Source organism: Halichoeres trimaculatus, unplaced genomic scaffold (genome assembly GCF_033239565.1).
Source record: "Halichoeres trimaculatus isolate MK-OKI-2021-1 unplaced genomic scaffold, fHalTri1.1 fHalTri1_scaffold_18, whole genome shotgun sequence".
NCBI lineage: Eukaryota > Metazoa > Chordata > Actinopteri > Labriformes > Labridae > Halichoeres > Halichoeres trimaculatus.
The window spans coordinates 22,977,077-23,001,419 of NW_027437196.1; the positions used below are offsets into that span (position 1 = coordinate 22,977,077).

The following is a 24,343-nucleotide window of genomic DNA, read 5'->3' on the forward strand; positions in this document are numbered from 1 at the left end:
GCTGTCTTATATTATGTTTGCTCCTATACATTAAGCTGTTAATGTGTCAAAAATTAGCCCTTAAAATGTATAAGAGAGAAGGTAAGAGTTAGAGGGGCCTTGCACTTTAAACACATCAGTACAGACATGCAAATGTATTCAATATTGATTGAGTTTTGTGCAAAAAGAAAAGTTCTGTGAATCTAATGACGAGAAATGTTTTCTTTATTTTCTTGGAGAAATGAAAGAAGATAAAGGGAAACAGTATCTTTATTTGTTCTGTTCCTTTGAACTCGTCTTTATGTGTTCCTTTCGTATTAACAGTTTTTTCATACATGTGACGATAAAGCAAATTACGATGTCAATCTTATATTCTTCTTCTTCTGTTTCTTCTCCTTATCATTATGTTCTTTTAATTAAAATATTTTTTATTTTTTTTAAATGATATCACTGGAACTTTAATCTGCACAGGCATCCTCCTCCTGCTTGCCCCGCCCATATTTCTTCAACCTATCTTTCTATTGGTTGAAAGTCAGAACAAAACTCCCTGAACTGTAATTTGATTAGCTGACACTGGTGCCATTCACTGTCCTCGCGGTCGGTCTATGCAAAGCGACGAATAGATGCGGAACAGGGAGCAGAGGAAGAGCATAGCGGGCATTCATAGGTAGAGGGGGCGGTCGAGTGTTGCCCTTCATCACTTCAGCACAATTTTATACTGTTGAGGGCCTTGTTGCATTGTGTAAACGTTTTGGAGTGGGAGTTACACTTGAACCGCGGTGAAAATGGCGCAGCCTGACAGTAAGAAGATCTTTTTTGAGAACCTGTCCGGAGCGGGGAAAGCCATCGCGGTGCTCACGAGCGGAGGAGATGCTCAAGGTAAACACTGACAGCTTCATGATCTGTTATCAGTGAGGCCCATAGAGGGCGAAAATACCCCTCTTCAACTGTCAGATCATTTTAACTCACTGACGGAATGGCTGTTATCGTAACAGACATAATGAGCGGCTGTTCAATGTTTCTCTGATATAGGAAGGAGATGACAATTCATTCGGGAAGCCCGCCAGCTAGCTTGCTAACTAACGCTAACATGCCATATCCTGCTAACCTGCTAGCGGCAGCATCCTTTGGCGAATGGACCTCCTGAGGCGAACTGACGCGCGGTGAATCCGTTCCCATTCATTGTGTGTTGCAAGCGGCTCGTCCGTGAGTCAGAGAGTACAGCACGAACAAAGCCGGCATCGCTTCTTTTTAGCCGTTTTCTCCTTCACTGTGCCAAAAACCATACATTACGAGAAAAAGGTATTTCTTCTAAAGTGAGAACCCCCACTTAGTGAGCCGTTTGGTTCAAAAAGAGTCAGTAATTCACGTTAACACACCAAGAAGAAGCGTGAGGGGACGCGGTTTTAGGAGGCGGGCAGCTCCGCATTGCAAGTGTCACTCATTTGAAGGCATTTTTTGGCCCTAGCACTTTGCCGGCTCTTAGAAATGTCCAGGTTAATCCGTGTTATCTTTATTTTTTCGAATACTTCTTTTAGTTAGCTTTTACATGTCACAAATTACTTAAGTTGCGACGTAAAAGTGACAACCTTGTGAAGCGCATGCGGCTGCATTGCAGTCGTTGACGTGCAGCCTGACACCACTGACAAGAGGAGGAAAATGTGCGACACAGCATCTTCTCGTGTTGAGGTTGTGGTTAGCAGTCATAGTGAGCGGGGGCTGGCTGTGGATGCTGTGTACGTGATGAACCGCATTCATCTCTGCTCAGCCTCTTCCCGGCGGTCATGCGTCACAGAGGAAACCCTGGTCACGTGTTGTCTGCACGTCTCTTCATTTGACTGAAACACCCACACCCACTATGACCATGTAAAATACATCATTTCAATATTAGTAAGTGCTTCTAGTTATTCAGAGATGCTTTAGTATGAACGGAGGAGCTTATGCAACTGAATAGAAATAGATAGAAGATAGAAGACTATATTCAATTTCATAAATATTAGTTGAGGCCGCAAATAGTAGCAGAGGTATTTGTGACAGTTTAATATTAGAGCAGTAATGCTTGTTATGCTATGGATTCCACTTTAATACAAAATATTGAGCCACTTGTATGGATTAGGATATTGCAGAATAAAAATATGTGCCCAGCCATCATCAATATGATGTGCAGCTATAGTGTGATAATTTATAAACTAAAATAATGCAGGAAGTGAGATGAGACTTTATAAAGCACATGTGTTATTGATGATACTGACCAATACTCAGTTTTTTCATGCGGTCTGCAGAGCCAAGACAGTGACTCAGCATGAGCAATACAATTGGAGGCAGCTGAATGAAACTCAGTTTGTCATTAACACCAGTGCTTTCCATATATGACACATCAGTGAGTTCAACATGTAAATCCTGCAGGATGTTGACCTGGAGGAATGTTTAACACGTTCTATTCACTTTCTGCCCTGTCATCATGCAGCATGGATGGGACATGATCATGTTTCTGAGTGATTCTATAACCATGTGTACATTTAAAGTAAATGTGGTATACTTATCAATTTTACTAAATATTAATTTCAAGCGATTACCAGTTTTACAGTGGGTTATTTGGGTGATATTTCACATTCATCTAATACAGAAAGTTAACAGGTTCCATTATATATTTTCCAAAGAAGTGCAAATCATGTATTAGAATTTGCAGTTTTTCTACTGTTTGATTTCTCATATGTCAAGGGGGGCAATGGTCTGTTCCAAAGTCACATGACTTGAATCAAGTGAGGTCACATCCGTTGGGTGGGAAGCATGAAGAAAGTGTGACATGTTCTAACCATAGACTGTATATAGAGTGGACAGTGTGGCTCCGCCATTTATCATTGTATGGTTTTGAGGCCAAAAACCCCTGTCTCAGGCGCCACCATTGTAGCCGTTTGCAGCCAGAGTCTGCGCAGTAGAGATGATGAGGGATTCTGGGAGATTCTGAGTGGAGCCGAAGGACAAAAATAATAATATTTTTTTTTCTTTCCAGAGTCTAATCCCTTCTTGACTCTACCTCCTGACGTGTTTTACAATCCCTGAAAAAAATACACGAGAACGGCAGCTGTCAATCATCGTTAAACGTTACATAAAGCCTCGTTTATAACCTTGTATAACTAAAAAAAAAGAAACTTTTCAGAAAAAATAGGACTTGGATACAAGACAGCCAAATTATATCTTCAAATCACCACAACAATCGGTCGTGAGAAACATTTCTATGAGGTGTATTAATTTTTTCAAGTTTGACCACAGCCCATCTGGAATGACTGGAAAGCCAGATTTTTAAACCTATACTGCAGCCAGCCACCAGGTGGAGCAGTTTTTGTGGAGCCCTCACTTCAAGCTGAGCAAGCGGACGTCCTTTTTTTTTTACTGTCTATGGTTTTAACTAGGGCTGTCATTTTAACGCATTAATTCGATTAATTAATTAAAATGCAAATTAACGCGTTATTAGAATGAACGCAGATTAATCTGGATCCAAACCTGCGGGGCATTCAAAGACGCACTTATTTTCAAATGTCTGGCATTTACAAACAGTTTGTCCTACTTGGAAAAAGTGGTGTTCTTGTCAGATTCTCAAATTCCGACGGTCCCTGAATGTATCACATGTGACGTCAGCAACATGCTGTAAACCGGGGGGGGGGAAGAGAGAGTTATTTTTGTGAGACTGCCAGCCACATCGCGTTTATTCACACGTCCTTTTTGAAAATCTACAGAAGCTCAACCATTTGCTCTCGCTCAATTCTGTAAAAAACAGATAATTTTACTCTCTTTACTGCACACAAGCCCTGAATGATCAATATTTGTCCCATAAGTCTAAAGAATTCCTTTAAAATTTCCTTCCATCTTCCTGGTGTCATGTTTCAGCTTGGGGCTGCTCTGCACCAATGAGCAACAGTTTGTGTGTTCAGAGCATGTAAAACTGAAAATACTTCACTCTTCTTTGATCCAAGACTTGAAAAAAGTGTTTTGTACATAGTTCCTTACAGTTTTTAGCCTTTAGCCCTGGTTTTCCTGACCTCATAGAAGTATAGAAGTTCATATTGCAGTAAAAATAGAGTCCGCATCAAGTAAAAATGTGACAGAAGCAAAAACCGTCCTAAAAATCAAATAAGCTTATCTTAGGTGCAGGACTGTGTAGATTTTGTAAAGATAGAACCATAAAACGTTTTTCATGTGTTCTTTATGCCTCAGGGTACCTAAAAATGTGTTGTATACATTCCCACCTTATTTTTAAATGTTTTTTAATGTCTTTTAATGTAATTTAATGTCCTGGAATTCAAATTCTTCATTTTGAGACCTTAAGCAGGTATGAGATTAAAATGCGATTAATTAGATTAATTAATTACAAATCCTGTAATTAATTAGAATATTTTTTTAATCCCCTGACAGCACTAGTTTTAACTCTTTAATGTTTCATCAGAATAATTGTCTGTGCATGGTGCGCTTTAATTGTTAGTCAACAGTGTTATCAACATTTTCTGGTGTTCTTACTATAAACGTTAAAAAAACAAACTGTGAAAAAAATGTGCAGAAATTGCTTAAATATTTAATAATTCATTAGAGCTTAAGCTTGCCAACTTGTGAATTTAGTGTATTCCAGGCGAATCATTTTCAATCAAATAGAATATGAAGCAAAAAAAAACAACAACACTTTTTTTCATCTTTTATGTGTTCCTGAAATGTTCCCCTACTTATAGAACCACTCTTCTCCCAGCACAGGTCTACAAGTTACGGCCATGTGACACATGGGAAATTAATTAAACTTGGCCGGCTTCATTGTTGGTGCACACATGACCACGCTTGTACGAGGGGAAAAAAACACATGTGAAGTTGGCCCCAGAGCAAACCAATGAGGCTGTGGCATGCATGACAGGAGCTGAATGTCTGTGTCAGGGGGCATTGTGTAGACTTGGCTTAGTCTTTTCACTGTCTCTGCACGAGAAAGTGTCAGTACTGCGAGGAGAGGGGAAAACTTTGACTTGAGGCTAGAAAGTAAACGATGAACCCAAAGGATGCATTGCTTTGTTAAAGTTACTAAGTTTGTCTCTCTTACTAGTCTTTTCCCTGTGTCTGAGCTTCTCTCATTGTCCCAGATGGTGATAAAACCAGGCTGCTCACTTGAGTATGGTTATGTAACAAGAGATGTACAGTCAGTTTCTGAGAGCTATCAGTTCTGGTTTTCTTTCTATTTGCAAAAACACTCTTAATATGAAAGAGCTTTTACTTTCTGTCACTGTTTCCCTTTTTTTTTTACACTAACTTCTGTCTTCTTGACTCTTCTAGTAGCGTACAAACTTGTCTTTCTTGGTAACAGCACAGCTTGTCTACTTTGAGAGCAGTTTGCGCTCTCATTCCTCTCTTTTGTTTATTTCTCCTTCACTAAGCCAAGTTCCCGTCTGCTCTCCCTGTGTAAAGCGTTACCCTTTATCTCCACTGTCAGGGCTTAGGCTAACCTGCTATTCACATTCAAGTCACAGAGCAGTGCATTATTGGTTACTGAGTTCACTGGCACTAACCACAGAGTAATGGAAAAGCTGCAGGAGGAGCTGTGAGAGCTTTTGACTAAAAAAGGCAGTGTGCTCGCATGAGACAGTTTTCCCAAGCTGCAGACAGGCTGCACTCAGACACACATTCAGCACACACTTCAACTCATAGAGGGGAAATGAGAACTTTTACTGCCCCACTTTTTGGGGTGAAAGATCAAATAAATGTTCATGTATAAATAGAATTTAAAGCATCTTTCTACACATAAAGAGTGTCTTTGCTACTCAAAGCACAAACCATTACCACAGTTCAAGTCCAAGAATAAAAGTTTTTCTTTCTCAGACACTTAACTGTTTTATTTTCTCTCTTCTCTTCCAGGAATGAATGCTGCTGTACGTGCTGTAGTACGAATGGGTTTATACGTTGGAGCGAAAGTTTACTTCATTCATGAGGTGAGCAGACACTCAAAGGTTGGAGCGGTTGGGGATTTCCTTATTACCAGTTTCATATAACGTCACGGTGCCAAACCCAAGAGTTTTGATTCAAGTCATAGTTTCAGAAAGTGTTTCATGTTCTCATTCAGTGGTGTTAACACTGAGTCGCTTAATGCATCATAGCTATCAGTGTTCTAACCACTGCAAAAATCCTCCATCAAACCTGGAAGGCAGGTTCACTTTGAAGGTGTTTTGGCGTCTGAGTCTAAGTGGAAATCATGACTAACAGCCACACTGAACACATCTGGGACTACTCATTTGAATAGGAACTTTTTGCAGACACTTAACGTGCAAATTATACATTTTACCTGCGTTAGAGAAATAAAGAAGGTTTATAAGCATGATAGCAAGACTAAAACTAACTTTCACCTTAAAGGGATAGTTCAGTTTTTTTGAATTGGGGTTGTATGAGCTCTATGTGACCACGAAGGGCATTAGATACAGTAGAAAGTTGTCTCCTCTCCCTCAGTAAGACACAAACTGTAATCGATGGTGACGAGGAAATAGGCGCTAACAGGGAGAGACAGTAACAAATTCAAAGGCTATTTTCTCTGCCTACAAGAACTAAAATCAAAAAGTAATACCACAGTTTAAGAGTACGCTACATAGAGTAATTTTTAAGTGCATTAAGTCTTCGGAAATATAAACATTTATCCGGACCTAACTAACTGGTCATGTGTCCTTCCGCGCAGCGCTAGTGCGCGCCGTCCCCCCTCCTCCTTTCAGCTGTAGGGAATGTAAACAAGCTATGCTTCGGGCGCTGGTTGTAGCCTCGTGTAAGTTTGATCAAGTATCGTAATTCTTTTGTTTGTACTCTAAGGATTGTGAGGCAGCGTAGGAAATTCAAAATGAGTGACTATGACAGCGACGATGAAGTTCCATTCACTTTGGAACAAGAAGGATACCTGTATGAACCGGAGCACACAGAAGAGGAGCTGCTACAGATGGCAACTGAAAGGAATACAGAGGAAACATCCACGGACACTGGACATTGAGATGCTGAGTGTTACTGCTGCCACGACTGTTGTTGTTGTTGTTGCTGTTACAGGACACTCCAGAATTTAGAAGAGCAGTGAAATCTGTGTGATGAGTTATACAGACGGCTTGAGAGCCAGCAGTGTCCTCTAACTCAGACAAATCCTGAAGAGTGTCTGTAACCAAGTTCCACTCGTGACAGCAGTAACACTCAGCATCCATGGGCATTGAGTCACAGCTCAGACATTTACACCACTGAGTATTTCCGACTCTATCTTGATGTCCAGTGTCCGCGGATGTTTCCTCTGTATTCCTTTCAGTCGCCATCTGTAGCAGCTCCTCTTCTGTGTGCTCCGGTTCATACAGGTATCCTTCTGGTTCCAAAGTGAATGGAACTTCATCGTTGCTGCCATAGTCACTCATTTTGAATTTCCTACACTGCCTCACAATCCTTAGAGTACAAACAAAAGAATTACGATACTTGATCAAACTTACACGAGGCTACAACCGGCGCCCGAAGCATAGCTTGTTTACATTCCCTACAGCTAAAAGGAGGAGGGGGGACGGAGCTCACTAGCGCTGCGCAGAGGGACACATGACCAGTTAGTTAGGTCCGGATAAATGTTTATATTTCCGAAGACTTAATGCACTTAAAAATTACTCTATGTAGCGTACTCTTGAACTGTGGTATTACTTTTTGATTTTAGTTCTTGTAGGCAGAGAAAATAGCCTCTGAATTTGGTACCGTCTCTCCCTGTTAGCGTCTATTTCCTCGTCACCATCGATTACAGTTTGTGTCTTACTGAGGGAGAGGAGACAACTTTCTACTGTATCTCATGTCCTTAGTGGTCACATAGAGCTCATACAACCCCACTTCAAAAAAACTGAACTATCCCTTTAAGGAACAAGTACAAGAAAATTAAAGATTTCAAGCCCAGGAAGTTGATACTGAAGAGTGAAATAATTTTGTTAGTTAGCTTACAGCATCAAAATGGACAGATGTCTGCAAAAACACTGCATGAACCATTTCAATCTTCTGTAATTGTAAGAATGGAAGACCAAGAGGGTGGTTTGTTTCAAGATACAGCTCTTCAAACTTTCCAGTTAACTGTGCATTAGTGACCACATGTAACAATGAAAGTGGAAGAAACCGATACAGAATGACAAAGCGTCCATTATAATATCTAGATTATACCAAAGGATCAAATATTATGAAAGGAAAGGTTAAAGTTTCAAAAATGTGAGCATTTTGAGACCTGCTACGTGCATCGTAGAAATATAGCTGTAGTTTTTTCATATTACAGCAACAAGATGAATCCTAGTCTTTGAACACAGGGATATTTATCACCAAACAGCAGATGTTGAGAGAACTCTGCTCATCCTGTGATCTGTACACATCTGTTTGCATGCCATGATGCAGCGCGGTGTTACGTAACTGACTTGAGGCTTTAGCAGATGTTGGTATGAAACACTCCTCTGACCCAGGTACTTAGAGAGTTCTCCTTCACACTTCTGCATGACCTGATGAAGAAGGACTTCAACGTTGAAACTTTAATTTCACCTTAACACATTTCTACTGTCCAATATAAAAGCATGAGGTTGAAATATTTGTTATTGTGTCACTCGAGCTTTAAGCTTTAGATAAGCTTTAAATTCCCCCTCTGTGTTCTTTTCTACAAATAAGCATCTTTTTTTTATCAGGGATATCAGGGTATGGTGGACGGTGGAGAGAACATCAGGGAAGCCACATGGGAAAGTGTTTCCAGCATGCTACAAGTGGTGAGTAGTGATAATGCATCCTACACGTCTGTGTAACTATTGTACATGTCCAAATCAGCTCTGTTGTGTGTGCAGATCTCTTCACTGAAACACAAAAACAGTTTCTCTGAGGGTGTTGAAGCTTTTCCCATCACATTACTCCAAATGAAAGAAGAGCAATGAAATAGTAGCAGAGTAGACGACTTTAAAGAGGAACATGCGAGTCATGTAGCTTCCAGATACGGATGTTATGTGGTTTCAGAGGTCAGGTCATTGCGGTTGGTGTCATTGAGTGTGTATCAGCTGTGTTTACTCAGTTCCTTCATGCAAGAAACTAACCAGCACACTGCTCGTAGATACAGCCATACATGTTTTATTAAATGTGATCTAACTTAGAAAACTTCACTGTGTGTTTACATATCATTGCCCTCAATCATCCCCTCTTCACAATCATAGAGGCCCCTATATATCTGAATTACATTTTGGAAAGCTTGAATGAACAGAAAAAGATGCATCCAGAGCAGAAGTCTGCCACCTAGAGGTGTGATGTTGGCTAGAAACCCTGCACCTTAAAATGAACCACTTCATATCAAAGAAATCAAACACGTGTGCAGGTAGATAAATAGTCTGACTGTGTTTACTTGTTCCAGCTGGTTTGTCAGGTTATACAGATCTGAAGCCAGTCAGAAGTCATCACAGTGCTCCGTACTGATGCTTTGGATTCAATGATTTCTCTTTAAACTGATAAAGAGAGACAGACGTATCGGCTTGGAATAAATAAATGCACAGAAATCAAAGTGCTAATCAGGCTTATGAAATGCTGACACCTGTCTCCTCCAGGGTGGGACTGTGATCGGCAGTGCCCGCTGTAAAGAGTTTCGTACCCACGAGGGACGCCTGAAGGCAGCTCACAACCTGGTGCTGCGTGGCATCACCAACCTGTGTGTGATTGGTGGAGACGGCAGTCTGACAGGAGCAAATCTGTTCAGGGAAGAGTGGAGTGGGCTGCTGGGGGAGCTGGTGGAGCAAGGTACGTGTCCAAATGTTTCCCCAGATTTCTAGAGCTCTGATTCTGAAATCCTGCAGAAGCAGCATGTGATGCATTTAGACAATGCTTGTTTCTGCACTGATTTACTTCCAGCATGAGTTAACATTTCTTTTTGTTTGAAATTCACACATCCCACATGCTCTGTCTTTTTTAGAACATCAGTACTTGGCTGTTGTCACTAATTCTTTGAAATGAAAAAGGCATCTTTGTCCACAAATTTCTAACACACAACAAACTATGCTGTGCCATCTTTTACAAAGTAAACTTTCATCATGTCAGAGTTTCTTATTCTGCTCTGACCAGATGTTGGTGTCTTTGTCATCCTCACGCCGACTAGCAGATGCTTCTCATTTTCATTTCAGACTTGTTAATTAGTGATGTAGAATGTTTTTCACCCTGAGTTTGAAATATTCCATCGCTGCTCATCCAAGGAGACGTTGACAACGAGGAGCCAAGACAGCAACCTGTTTGAAATGTAATCAGGAGCCACAGAGGAAGCTTTTCTTCTAACTCTCTGATCCTTTCAGGCGTGATCGATGCTGACGCTGTTCAGAAGTATTCAGCCCTCCACATTGTGGGGATGGTCGGCTCCATTGATAATGACTTCTGTGGAACTGACATGACAATCGGTACTGACTCGGCTCTGCACAGAATCATCGAGGTGGTGGATGCAATTATGACGACTGCACAGAGGTGAGGAGAAACTGGAAACATCTCCAAAAAAAACATAAATATCCAAGTCATTTCAGATTCCTTTGTAAGTACTGTGAGTGAGGAGTCCATTGTAGTTGCCTGAAATAGAAGAGACCAGATGAGGACATATCAGAAAAACACACACCTCATATCAGAGTCAGTTTCTGATAGTGGAGTTGATGTCACTTGAGAGATATAAAGAGGTGAAAATCAAGCTTATGCCCCTTGAATATATCAACCAGATAATATTATCAAGTCAGCATGTTTCCCATGTCTCAAATACATCAGTCCAGGGCTGTTTTATGCTAACATGGTCCCTACAGATAAATAAAGCATGTTTTGAATGTCTGGAGGGGAGGCAGTTTATTTAATCTGGGGCAGATAATATGACCCCTGTAGGAACGCTCTCAGGCTTTCCATCAGTCATCTGGCAGCGTTCAGCAGTTTCCTCTGACAGTTATTCTAAATAGCAGGATGTTACTGATTTCTCACAGACTTCATACAACCACATGGCTTCAGGAAAATCTTTTTTTAAAATCCAAAAAGAAAATCAAATTGTCTCTACAATGTCCGTTCACGTTGGCAGGAAGTTAAACCCAGAGTGATATTGTTTTATCGATTCACTTGAAAGCTGTAAAGTCCCTATTTATCAATGAGAATTGTGTTATGTAAGCTAAAGTGCACTGAACAATCCATTTATTCAAACCCAGAGAAACTTAATGCTGCTGACTGTTGCCCAGTTTATCTGATTTATTTGCTGTTGTAAATTTTAACCTTAAGAGATGTTAAAAGGTCTTTAAAGTAATGAAATTTTGACTTTGACATGTGGAAAAGGACTGCCCAGTCATATTTTCTGTTTTGATCTTTTAGTCACCAGAGAACTTTTGTGTTGGAGGTCATGGGCCGGCACTGTGGGTAAGTCTGCTTTTGATAAACTTTGATAAACTGATATAAAAAAAATCTCAGAGGCAGACGCAGAGACTTTTATCACTTGTGTTTATACAAACATTGCTCTGTCTTTGTGTTTTATCTCAGCTACCTGGCCTTGGTGAGCGCCCTGGCTTGTGGAGCAGACTGGGTGTTGATCCCTGAGATGCCCCCAGAGGATGGCTGGGAGGACAAGATGTGTCAGAAACTGTCTGCGGTAACGCAATCTTATTTGTTCTCCACAGCGAACCCAGTGAACTCTAATGAGCCAGTATCAATGCTAAAGTAAAACCTACTGAGTGACAATAATGTTATTGTTCTGCTTTTCAACAAGGTCTGAATCCTGATCTTTTTTATCAAACAGATGCTTTAAAGGAAAGTGTTTATCCTGAGTTGTCTGCTGTCTCATTGTGTTTTTGGAAACGTGCCAATGTTCTATGATTCAGACCCGCTCCAGGGGCACAAGGCTGAACATAATCATAGTTGCAGAGGGAGCCAATGACAGGCACGGGAAGCCTATAACTTCCAATTATGTCAAGGATGTGAGTACCTGAGTGCAAAGAAAGGGGAAGCCAGAAGCATGGAGACCCGACAAAGCCACAAGCCCAAAAACTTCTCTGTAGCAGCTTAAAAAAATGACAACAGTGATCAGTCTGAACCCAGCATTTTTAGACCAGAGCTCTGTTTCACAATCCAGTTTTTATGGGAAGTGCTTCAGCCAATAGCTGTGGTATATCTGTCATGGCTGCAACATACGTCCTTTCTGAATTATGAGCACAGCTCTCTGGCCTTTCAAACTTCATACATTGACAAGGTGACGGTTTAGTGTTGTTCTCCCTGTGTGTGATCTCATGTTGCATGAGCTCCACATACACACACTGCGACGTGCTTTCACGCACATCACTGCTCCGCCCTGCCTGCTCTGCAGGTTCACTGTGGTCCAGCCACACCCTGCTATGCCTTTGTTTCTACCTCCAACGCCAAACACTGCAGTGGGCTCACCCTCATGCAACTGTGGCATTTATATTGAAGGCGAGCCATTACAGAGACGTTAATATCACACCTTCAACTGAAAAACATGTTTCAATGCCCCAGCATAATACACCTCAAAAACAAGTCATTTTCATGGAAGATATTTTAAATTTTTGAGGCCTCATTTTTGTCTTTGAATATTATCAAGTGAATGTGGCTCATACTAAGTCCAAAAAAGGATATTTCCACTAAAAACAAGACCTAAACACTAGCTTAGATTTAAGCCTATGCAGTAAACACCTGCTAAGAATTCTTGTTCCTTTAAAAGTTTTTCTAAATGTCTGAAGCAGTTTTACAAAGAAGATTGCTCCAGAGAAACCTTTTTTACTGAAAGTATCGATGTATTTGCATGTTTTTTCTGAAAATCTACCAAACTTCACTGAGAAAACCCCTCCTTACCTTAGGTTTCTGGTCTACTGCTGCTGTAAACAGCAGGTTTGTTTTGCTGTTGTGCAAAATGGTGTTTTGGTCATGTTTAGTTTTGATTGCAATTAATAATTGTGGAACTCAAATGAGCAAAAACATTTATCTATCAAAGCACTAAGAGACCAGGAATTTCTGGGCTTATCTACAATAATGGAGTCTGTTTTGGACTGTTACCAAAGGATCCTTCCTGTGATGGTATTAGATAATTGGACCCTGTGGCTAAAACAATCATTTAACGGATATTCTTACATTTGCTGTGTGTGACTCCAAAGGAATATGTTGCAGCCTCTTTGATGGCTTCCAGCTGCAGTAATCTGCTGGAGCACATTCAATAATTTACCCTAAAAATTTGTGAAAGTGGAGACTTTGTTTAAATATACTGGTGGAATCATGTGTTAATAATGTCTGGGGGAAAGATCTGACGATGATGCTGCTGCTGTTTTTTCTTTTGCAATATTACAGTGAAGACAAGTAGTAAGGTCAGCAGGAAATTGCTTGTTATGAAATGTAAACACTGGCTGCTTTCATTATGAGCCAATCTGTCTACAGCTCCTGGGCTTTTTTGGCGTCGTCTGGCCCCCGTGCTTCTGCGCCCATGTCACAGCCACAGTCTCAGTTTTTCTGTCATGTTGTTTCTCCACCACCCCTCCTTGTAGAACCGAGCAGGAATGAAAAGGCTGAATATCATTATTGTAGCCGAAGGGGCGATTGATCGTAACAACAAAGTCATAACCACTGACTATATCAAGAATGTAAGTACAGAAAGTAAAGTGTGGCAAGTTGATCTCTGACTGCCTCCTGAATGACCTCCTCTACTACTGTACTGCTGCCCTGGTGTGGCTTTGACTCTGTCTGATGCCGTGTTTTCTGGAGTGCTCTGTCAGAATCACCCTCTAGTTTGGTAAGAATGCTGCCACTGTACTCTCCTGATCAGACACCCTTACTAATCCTCACCCACACACATTACATGGTAACTGCCTCACACAGTCTTGTATTTTCTTTGTTTTGATGTTTTCTTACATTTTATTTTCACATACAGACCATCACGGTGTGCCCTGACCCTGCACCAACTGTTCCTGTGTGAACACGTGCCAGCCTGTGAAGAATTTCATTTCTTAAAACAGTGCTTGGGTATCTTTGTTTACCTTTCCAGCTTGGGATCTTCTTTGATGTTCGGTTTAAGCAAAGTTTCCTTTCCTTAACATGACCGAAAACTTAGAATGGCTTGCATGTGCTATGCTGCTTCCCCTTATCTTCAGCTTTTCTATTGTGTTTGTGTTTCGGTGTTTGATGTGCCTGAAAACTGAATGTTATTTATAAATGAGTTAGTTTTATCATGTAGTTTAAGAGTTTAACTGTAGACTTAATTGTTCCACTGATTCGTATAAGATGAATTAACATTATCTACAACATTATCTATCCTCTGGAATAAAAGTTATAGAGATGTTACTATACATGTTTTTCAGATACCACTGGTACTGGGGGTGCAACAGATCACAAATCATGAACAGGATCAATTTTTAACTGTCCAAAAAATGGATCCACTGCCTCTGTCAATTAGACTTATACAACCATGTCCACTGGTCTCCTGCCTTTGAAATGAGGCCAACGTGCTGCAAGATTCATTTACTCAAAAATAAACCACTACTCCTATTGGATGGTATGATTTTGACCAAACGAGGAAAAAAAACAATTAAAAGTGGCGCTAGGAGCAGATTTGTGCTGATTTGTATCCCATAATACCATACACAGTAAAATAGCCACTTGCTATGTGTAAAGTGATGGTGGCGGCAACCTTGTTAGGAGTCCCTGGATAGTATGTACTTGTCCTAAACAAAATGTTTAAAAAATGGTAGCGCCACCCTCTGGGTAAGATGCATCTCTCTATTTATTATAATGGCTTAATGTTCACTCTACAGGTAGGATGCAGCGAGCTTTGCAAATGAAGAAGAAATTTGCATTTTTGATTTCTGCAGACATATAAGCATTTAGATACCCCTGCATCAATGAAGTTGTGTTACATGAGTGAGTTTAAAACTGGACTCTACAGCAGGTTGTTGGACACCTACTAGGATTACAAATAAGCTATTACTTGTTGTCACACAAAATCACCAGCTGATATTTGCATGGAAAGCACATGAGAGAAAGAGAAGAGAAGTCACTGCACCATTGTTATCAAGCAGCCTTGCACACTGTGATATCAACGCTTATCTGGGTAAAAGTTGCAGAGGAGCTTGCACTCGGTAAACATGGCTTAATTTTTCTGGCAAGAAATGTATTTCATGCCTTGATGACATAACTTCCATCAATCTGTGGATCACATGTGATGAGAACTGCAGTGGATGATCTGAGGGGATAAACTGTGATCTGTTGCACCACCAGTTTAGTAACATGGACTGATCTAATATTAAAGCAATACTTCTTACCCTGTAATGATGCGATTTGATTAGATTGATTAGATTGCTGCCTTTATAAATAGCCGTTATTCTGTTGTGTAGCTGTAAGGTGATAGATGAGTGTGTCCAATGCCAGCACTGTTTTTTGAAAACTTTCGGAGTCTTCCACTTAATTGCGTGAAGTAGATCTTCAAAGTGCATGTTCAAATTTCCATCAAAAGCAAAATAAAACTTATTTGATCTTTTTTTTTTTTTGTACATAAAAGCATTTTTATACTCATGCTATTCTTATCTGATTCAAACACAGAGCATTTCCTTCCTGTCAGTGTCACAGTTTAGGGTGTATTGTGTTAGGTATTTTACAACAAGTCTCTTGCCAGTTCAGGGCCTTTTTGTACTTTTTATCAGAGGAATTCTCCTTCATATTTCCAATAACTGTTAACTCTTATCCTCCAAGCTTGTCGTCAAGTGTTTGGGTTTCGACACGCGGGTGACAATCCTGGGACACGTGCAGAGAGGAGGGACCCCTTCTGCTTTTGACCGCATCCTGGTGAGCCCTACACTCTACTGATATTTGTCAAATCATTCCAGTCATTTTTTCCTGTTATGCAGTGTCACTTTACTTGCAGAAGGGATTTAAAACAACAGGAAGTTACACAATGTGCTCGACAGTTTAGGAAGATAGCACACAACTGTTCAAAACTATAAGAGCAGCTTAAGTCCTTTAAATAAAACAATAACACACATCCAGGACAGGGAAAAAAACATTTTCACCAGTGACGCAGTTGGTCTTTTTTAAACTTTATTTAATCTTTTACTTACGGTTGTGTTTTCAGTACAGCATGTATGCTCACTTTTCAACTACTGTGCCATATCTGAAGGGTAGGACTACATCAGTTGTCTAGAGCACTTCCTGCTTAATCCGTGTGTGTGTGTGTGTGTGTGTGTGTGTGTGTTTGTGTGTGTGTGTGTGTGGGTGTAGACAGTCCCAGGTTTTAGGTTAAGCACATTAACAGATTTGTAGCTCAGCGTTTGTAGCACAGTAACACAGACAGTGTTTGACAAATCTCTTCATGTGTCGACTAAAAAAGGTTGAAGAAAAAAATAAGTTGAGTTTTCAAGTTGCTGCAAACATTCTTCATGAGTGAAGACAGAATCAGCATCAGCATGCATGAGGATGGGTGTCAAATGCAACAACATAAACATGGAAATATTTATTTTCAAAAGGCTTTTGAAATATTTGAAAAATAAAATTGAGCAATAAAAACACATATATCTGTGGGATTAAACAGATCAGATGCACTTTTTTTGAAACCAGAATAGCAAAGTAATAGATGACTCCCAGTCCCAAACAACAAGGGGTCTTTGTTGTCTAAGAGTAGGAACAAAACACTGTTGTTCTGTTTCTGGATAAAGAACAAAGCCTTCATTACCTGTTCTTCTTTTTTGAGCAGATGGAAAAAGATCCTCGCCAAAGCAGATTCACCTCAAATTCACGAACATTTTTTGAGCAGTGATTTACTTCAGAAAACGCTGCATGTGTACAGTAAAAAAAAAAAAGATGTTTCATAAGTTAAGATGACTGATTAATATTTCTGTGTTTTCTCACACAGGCCAGTCGTATGGGTGTGGAGGCTGTCCTTGCTCTCCTGGAAACCACAGCAAACACTCCAGCCTGTGTGGTCTCTCTGTGCGGTAACCAATCTGTGCGGCTGCCTCTGATGGAGTGCGTACAGATGGTAAGCCCCGGACTGGGCTGGAAACAAGCCAACAATCACACACACACACACACACACACACAGAAACATGTATTTATAAAAGTATGGGAGCTGAGAAGGGGATGGAGGAAATTGCAGACCACAAACAAATGTAGCATGACTGTTGGAATCACAGAGTCAGTGGGGACAGCTGTAGGAGCTTAAGTAATGATGACAAACAGAACAGCCCATTGGGTCTGGAGAGCACTAATGTTCACAAGAGAGCTGTATTGTTTGAGAGGCAGTTGTGACTGGTTAATGATTATCTGAGGCATTTGGCAGCGCTGGTGATGACTGCCTGCAGCATGGTGATGTCATGGTGGCTCATCTCCACAGAAGCTGATTGTTGTACTCACGTGTTTGGATTTATCTCAATGGAAATTTGTGCTTCTGTTTAATTTACAGTTCTCAGGAAACGGCTTATGTTTGAGACACATTTTTTATTATAGGTCAAAATAAGGTTATGAAATTAATTACTGTTTAACTGGAAACCATAATTATGTGTTTGGCCTTGCATTGTCCCTCCCTTTCTTGTTAAACAAGTAAACACATTAAGCCTATATTAGAGCTCATCAAAGATCAAAGTTTCTCTCTATGCAGATAATTATTGTTGCTGTTATTATGACAAAACTTCCTTCAGTTGTTGGATGATTTACTACTTTTCATTTTAATTTACTAAAACCACCACTCCCAGTGAAGGAGCTAAAGTTATCCACTTTTTTTCCTGGCATCCAGTTTTAAGCACTCTGTCAACAAACTTGTGGTAACACTTGACTTCAACACATTTTAAAGGTTTATCTTACTTTTATCAATAACAAAACATCTTTAAAACTTTTTTTTTTTCAATTTTTGCTCAGGACTTTTTTTTAATAACAATTTTATAAAACAAGCTTCTCCACTGGAATCTGGCTCTTAAGCAATCTGTTTTGAATCAACATTATAGCCTGAGCAGTAGGTCAAAGTTGCCCTGCAGCCTGACGTGCCAAAATATAGTTACTTTACATCACACACAGCAAGCTCTATGATTGGTCCTCTGGGCAGCGGCCTGTTTCCAGCATTTACAACATTTCTAGGATTGAGTTACATTTCTTCTCCTCTCTATTCTTCCTTTTGATAATCGCTATATGACAAACGTCAACATGTGTGGCCTCAAAGGTAATGTAGTAAGTCCAGAATCACTGTGAAAAAGCAAGCAGAGCACCATGGGTTGGGTACTGAATTAGGTACTTTTATAGGTACCAACTGAATTTTGTCAAAAGTACCAGGTACCGAATCATGTAAAACCAAAAGGTACCATGTTTAGGTACCTAAACGCATCCTTGTGACTGTGAGGGAGTGGAAAAGTAGATGATTTTCCATGGTGGACATGAACACAGCATTGCAAGGTTTTATATTGAAAAATAAATATGTTAAGTTGATTTTTTTTTATATTTTATTATTAAACAAATTGATATTTTTCAATTTTGATAAACACAAAAAAAGTACCCAAAATTGGTACCGATTGCCAGGTTCCAGGCATCAGTACCGTATCATTTCAAATGTGAAAGTTACCCATCCCTACAGAGCACAGGGGACCAGTGTTTCCGAGTATTGCAGAGTAATGCAACACATTTTCACACAACTGTGTCAACTACCATGATGTAATAAACACATAAGTAAAAACCAGGTCTTAATCGATGCAGAGGCTAAACTTCTCTCTGGATCTGATGTCTTGAAAACATAACTCATATTTTAGCTGTTTTACATTGGCTACATGTTGCCCTTAAAACCAGTTACAGTTGCTTCAAAGGCTCCATCTGTTTTGATAATTTCTCATTTTTTGGAGCCATTTTCCCCTTACGCCAGACATGCTTTCTGAGATCACCAGGAATGAATCTGTTGTTAATACATGACTTTAAATTCTAAGTTGACTGCTCATTAACTCTACATATATTACATTTTTAAAATTATTTTTGTGTTTTTGTGTAAACCGGATTATTATGCCCTCTTTTTCACTTTTCATTTAACGGTGAAAATCTCTTCCTTCCTCAGACTCAAGAGGTCCAGAAGGCCATGGATGAGAAACGGTTTGAGGAGGCTGTGAAGCTTCGGGGCAGGTATGACCAAAGCCAACACAACACACAGTGACCTCTGTTATTTTTACATAGGCCAGAGGCAGTAATCAGCTGGGAATTATAATAATGCTGCAAATTAGAAATACAGCCTTCAGTTTTGACCATATGTAATTGTCATGTGCACTGCAATGGAAAAAAAAACTATTATTGATTCCATGACACTGCATGTCCCACTTCATATTGCAGGAGTTTTGAAAACAACCTGAAGACGTACAAACTGCTGGCTCATCGTAAACCAGAATCTGAACTACCACATGTGAGTCACTACATCCTGTCTTTGTTTCTCTTCTGGCAGGCAGGATTTCTTTTTTTATCGCTTACAGCAGCAGTCAGCACCGGGTCTGGAGTGACGCTGACTGTAGAGGGTTGATTTGACCTTCCTAAGCCACAGAGAGGGTTAATATTTTATTAGTCTCACAGACCTGCCTGCAGGTAATGACCCAGCGCCTGCAAACAGTCATGATACTGCTTCATCCAGAGGCTCACTTACTGAGTTATGATTTATTTAATGTGTAGTTTGGTCAGTGTTGTAAATGCAATGTGTGTGCTTTTCAATGAAAATTCTGTCAATTTTCTGCTCACAATAAGAATACTTTTCTTAAACATAGGCCTTCTTAAAAATAACTTATTTTTGAAAATGTGAATACAATTGGTTTGAATATATTACATTTTATTTTGGTTTGTAAAGTTAGAAAGTTTGTTGTTTCCCAAACACAATTCTTAGTCTCATCTCTCATCCTCATATTAAGGAAAAGAGAATGTTAGATTAATACTGTGAGCGAATAGGATCAAAATTAGTATCAGAAAATAAGTTGGACAGGTGCATCCCTGCTCTCCTACAAAAGGGTCTATTAATTAAAGGATAATTTCTGCTAAATTTTTAGCATAACTACTGTACAAAACAACTCTTTGTCGCAGATGTGAAATTTGTTTTCTCCAGCCGTCCGGATCCCAAAATATGTGAAGTAGGACCTGGGAATGAAACTGCTTGCAGTAACACTGAAAACAAGGTGTTACGTGTAATGCTGTTTCCCAGCTTGTGATGAACAGTCCCTTCCCGCTTGCTGTTACCTTCTATTTGCTGTGCAGCCTCTAATTAAAGTGAAAGGCTTCACATGGGGCTCAGCGTGTAATACTCAGCTGTGCAGCAGCACCAGATGACACCTGGCTCCCCACTGAGCAATGACTTGTTCAACCTTGCCTGTAGGTGTGGTAGCCCGCTGCTGGAGCTGCTTAGACTGAAAACCAGAGAAGTGTAGAGGCAGCCCAGCAGGCAGGATCCACGCTGTGGAGCTCGCTACAGGGCTCTGCTCCCTCTGCATCTGTGATAATGACCACTGCAGGCCCAGCATGCAGCTGAGAACAGATGAGAAAGTATTTATTGATTCACTCTGCAGAGTTTGATCAACCGCCCAACAAGAACTGTTGCACACTCTCTGATAAGTGCTATTATTACACACCTTTTCATGTGTTTTATTCCCTCAGAGCAACTTCAATGTGGCTGTGTTGAACGTCGGAGCCCCTGCAGCGGGGATGAATGCTGCTGTTCGATCAGCCATCAGGGTGGGGATCTCTGAGGGGCACAAGATGTTTGCTGTCAGCGATGGGTTTGAGGGATTCTACAAAGGACAGGTAGGTACTGTAGAGCTGACAAACAGATACATATACTGACATATTTGTTTCTAGAAATCCCTTATTTTCAGCTGCAATCATTCAGTCCTCTCCAAAACCACCATAACTTCACAGAGCAGGCCACCCAACCTTTATACTGAACCACCTACTAAAGGTGTCTGTCTATTGAGCTGGTGGAGTTTCATGCAAAATCCCTCATGAGTTGGGACTTTTCCTTCAGATTTTCCAAAAACAAAAGACAGAAGAGTAAAAAATAATACAGCTATGGTTACCTACTTTGATCACAGAGCACAGTCCCAAGGCCAACCAGCTCTCAGCTAAAGCAAACACTGAATCCAAAAACAGTCTCCTTAAAGCCTGTTTAAAACATACACATCCATGATTTTTTTTTATTTTTCTGCTGTAAAGAGGGTCTCAATGTGTCTATAGTTAAAGAAACTTTTTTTTAGCTCTTTTTTTTTTTTTTTTAGAAAAGGTTCATTCATTTTACTAATACTATTTGGGAAGGCAACATGTCAACCAGACATTCACAAAAGTGTCACTACAAAAACTCAAAACTAGCTCAGTGTTGTTTAACTTCTAATAAAAAATGTCTCTGAAAATTAGGTTTGGGTTGCCTGTAATAAGTAAAGAAAATGTGTCAATGGAATGAGAAAAACTGACACATCACCTTTTTGAAATAAAGATATTGTCCCCAGTTAAAGAAACTTGGAACTGGTAGGTCCTTTTCTGACAAGTAAATTAGTTTCTATTTATTTAATCTGAATATCTTAAACCAAGTGAATCTAGTTTAAACTAAGTTTGTTTAAAGACATTAAATACTAGAAACAAAAACACTCCCTTTGTTTTGTACTTTAATTGTGTTTTATTGATTTTTTTTTTTAATCAAAAACCATTATAAGATCCAGTTCTTGAATGACCTCAAGGGTGATTTACATTCAGTCTTTAAGTCAGTTAATTTCACATTTAAATCCGTGAACTTCAGAAAAGTGGGACACAGTTGCAGACCGAGGGGATTCTTAAAAATGTGTTAGGACCTACAAATGGACAGAGAAAAGACACAATGGTACAAAAGCAGAGTAAGAAAGACCCCCAAAACAAAATAAAACAAAGCTCAAGGAACCAGAAACAAAATCACCGCTCACAGGAATAACTTGTTAACAAAAAAAAATGGTAAAAGATGCCGTGAGAGAGAACACAACAAGCCAGTGACAGAACTATGGAGAAGAATCTAGAAACGGGGCAAAGACACCATAAGAGAATGAAAATGCTTGCACTGACAATCACTACTCAGAAAACCCACAAAGAACTGCTCACTACCTCTGATGGTGAGTTAATGAGTCAGCACAGGGACCTGTAGCTTAGGAGTATATTTTAACTTCACATTTAGGGCCAATCAGACACACACACACACATACACACTTGACCCTGATCTGTGATGTTTACCTAATCTGAATCCCCCTGACAATGAAAGCTACTCTTCCTTTAGAGCGCTCCGTTTGGACAAACTCATCAGAACATTGTTACTTAAATCAGCAAACGAGCTCAGACAACATTTTATTATCCGTTCCATTTACAGTTTAGGTGTTTTCTGGAGAGAAGCACGGCACATCTAGCTCAAATCAATTACCTCTTCTTAAAAATTGAGTTAGTATTTTATAATTTTTTGTCAGTTTTGTTTTCAAAACACATTTTATGAAACTGAGTTTTCTGCAGTAACAGCCAAACCCTAAGGCACTTTACTTCTTTACTGATCCAGTTAATGACAAACTGAATTCATAATCCTGTCAACCAAAAGAGGGCAACAGAGTATCCAGAGCACAAAAAACTGACATATTTAGTCATTGGAGGAGTTTGGTGTGAACTGACAGTAGGAGTGGTTCTCCTTTTTTTCCAACGTGAAATAATTGCAGACAATAGATATCTGAGTCTTTGAGGGGAACCTGCTCTGCACACTAACTGGAGCTGTTTTCCTCTCCTGTGACAGACTGGTTAGACTGGTTTCCTCACTTATCCTCATCTGACCTTTCCCAGTAGAACACAGCAAACCTCCCATTTGAAGAAAAGCACTTAAAAAAAGATCGTATCATTTGTCTTCATCAAAATGTTCCAACTTCACTGGTTGGTTCAATGCTCTGTGTGCCCCAGCAGGCTGAAATCAGGCTGCGCCAACTGACCCTGAGAAGATTAGAGCAGCGGGGGTAATGGATTTCTATAGTTCAGTGCTCTGGGACTCTCTGTGACTCACCTCTGGGTTTCTCAGGTCCAGTTCATTCATTATATGTAAGAGAGCGTGTCCTGGAAACTAGCCCTCCTACTAACAAGCTCTGACCCAAAGAAGGCATCTGATCACATAAGCGTAAAACAACTGTACTGAAATAAGTATTCAGGGTAAAGTGTTGTGTTTTTGTCCTTCTGTCCACAGATAAAAGAGATTAAATGGGGTGATGTTGGAGGATGGACGGGACAAGGTGGATCTCTGTTGGGAACTAAAAGGTAACGATTTGTTGGAGACAAAATAACCACAAATATCAGTTATATGAGACATTCTCTTCAGAAGCACAGCTACAGAAGCTTCAACGTTAAAAAAATTAAAAAGTGTTGTGTTATGAGTTGAGCATATCATAGCATCTAAATTTAGATATGTCCTTGGTGATTGACTGTTGATTGTGAGGCATTACCTTGTAGAGCATCAAGCTTTTACCTGAGTCCTATTCTCCCTCTTCTTCTTCTTCTTCTTCTTTTTCTTCTTCTTCAAAAAAAAAAAAAAGACCAGATTTTGCACTACTGCTGACAGCTTGAATCTGAAATTGTGAAGTTTAAATGCACTCACAGTACAAATATTATCTCATAAACATGCACATAATGTTATTTATTTCATTTTCATGATTTTTTTTTTTACCTTATGTTAATTTATTAACTCTTTTCCCTGCCTCCTTTCAGAACACTTCCTGCAAAGCACGTTGATAAAATTGCAGAGCAAATGAGAGAGAACAACATTAACGCACTGCTAGTTATCGGTGGATTTGAGGTACGTTTGATTATTTGTTCTTCCTTCGGACTAATTTTGCAAACAAGTCTAAAAACTTATCTTTAAATAAAATTAATGTAACACTGAAGCTATTTTTTATTCATCTGGGTATAACTGATGCTGCATATATTGAAAATCATCTTTACTAATTGTTAGATTTGCTCTGTCCATTTTACTGTTAAGTATATGACAGATCACTGTCACTGGATCCTTTTCATCTCATTTTATGTCAGTACATCACCACATGGCTCTGTTACGGAAGCACTGAGAGGCAGAGGAGACCAAAAATATCTTTTAATGTCTAAAATATCCTGATTGTTATTAGTTATATATATTTTTGGTGCTAGTGATCTAGGCACATGCAAAAAGATCTTGACATGCAAACATTTTTTTTATACTTTATTTTTGTTGATGTTTTTGTCCAGGTAAAGCAAACAAGCACAAGAAAAATAGTACTGCTCAAAAATAATAAACAGGGGGTCATCCATACATCTTGATGTCACTGTGACAAAATAATAAAAAAAGAAAAGAAAAATAATGACAATAATAATAAAAATGTATTGTCAGTTTATA

The 24,343-nt window shown here is 39.6% G+C and overlaps 1 protein-coding gene across 4 annotated transcripts in view; it reads left to right on the plus strand.

The window, feature by feature from the left end:
• The first annotated feature begins 584 nt into the window (after positions 1 to 584).
• pfkpa (phosphofructokinase, platelet a) overlaps positions 585 to 24,343 on the plus strand; it is a 36,279-nt gene continuing 12,520 nt past the window's right edge. For 2 of the 4 annotated variants that reach the window (XM_074692982.1, XM_074692981.1), the window contains exons 1-15: positions 586 to 858; positions 5,866 to 5,939; positions 8,658 to 8,735; positions 9,555 to 9,744; positions 10,290 to 10,455; positions 11,326 to 11,370; positions 11,491 to 11,599; positions 11,829 to 11,924; positions 15,694 to 15,786; positions 16,850 to 16,975; positions 19,025 to 19,089; positions 19,294 to 19,363; positions 20,593 to 20,739; positions 23,165 to 23,235; positions 23,683 to 23,770. In XM_074692982.1, coding sequence (XP_074549083.1) covers positions 765 to 858; positions 5,866 to 5,939; positions 8,658 to 8,735; positions 9,555 to 9,744; positions 10,290 to 10,455; positions 11,326 to 11,370; positions 11,491 to 11,599; positions 11,829 to 11,924; positions 15,694 to 15,786; positions 16,850 to 16,975; positions 19,025 to 19,089; positions 19,294 to 19,363; positions 20,593 to 20,739; positions 23,165 to 23,235; positions 23,683 to 23,770 — 1,512 coding nt within the window. In that variant the 5' untranslated portion in view covers positions 586 to 764. Of the gene's footprint in view, positions 859 to 5,865; positions 5,940 to 8,657; positions 8,736 to 9,554; positions 9,745 to 10,289; positions 10,456 to 11,325; positions 11,371 to 11,490; positions 11,600 to 11,828; positions 11,925 to 13,496; positions 13,593 to 15,693; positions 15,787 to 16,849; positions 16,976 to 19,024; positions 19,090 to 19,293; positions 19,364 to 20,592; positions 20,740 to 23,164; positions 23,236 to 23,682; positions 23,771 to 24,343 lie in introns of all 4 variants that reach the window. The other 2 variants (XM_074692984.1, XM_074692983.1) reach the window with 2 other exon arrangements.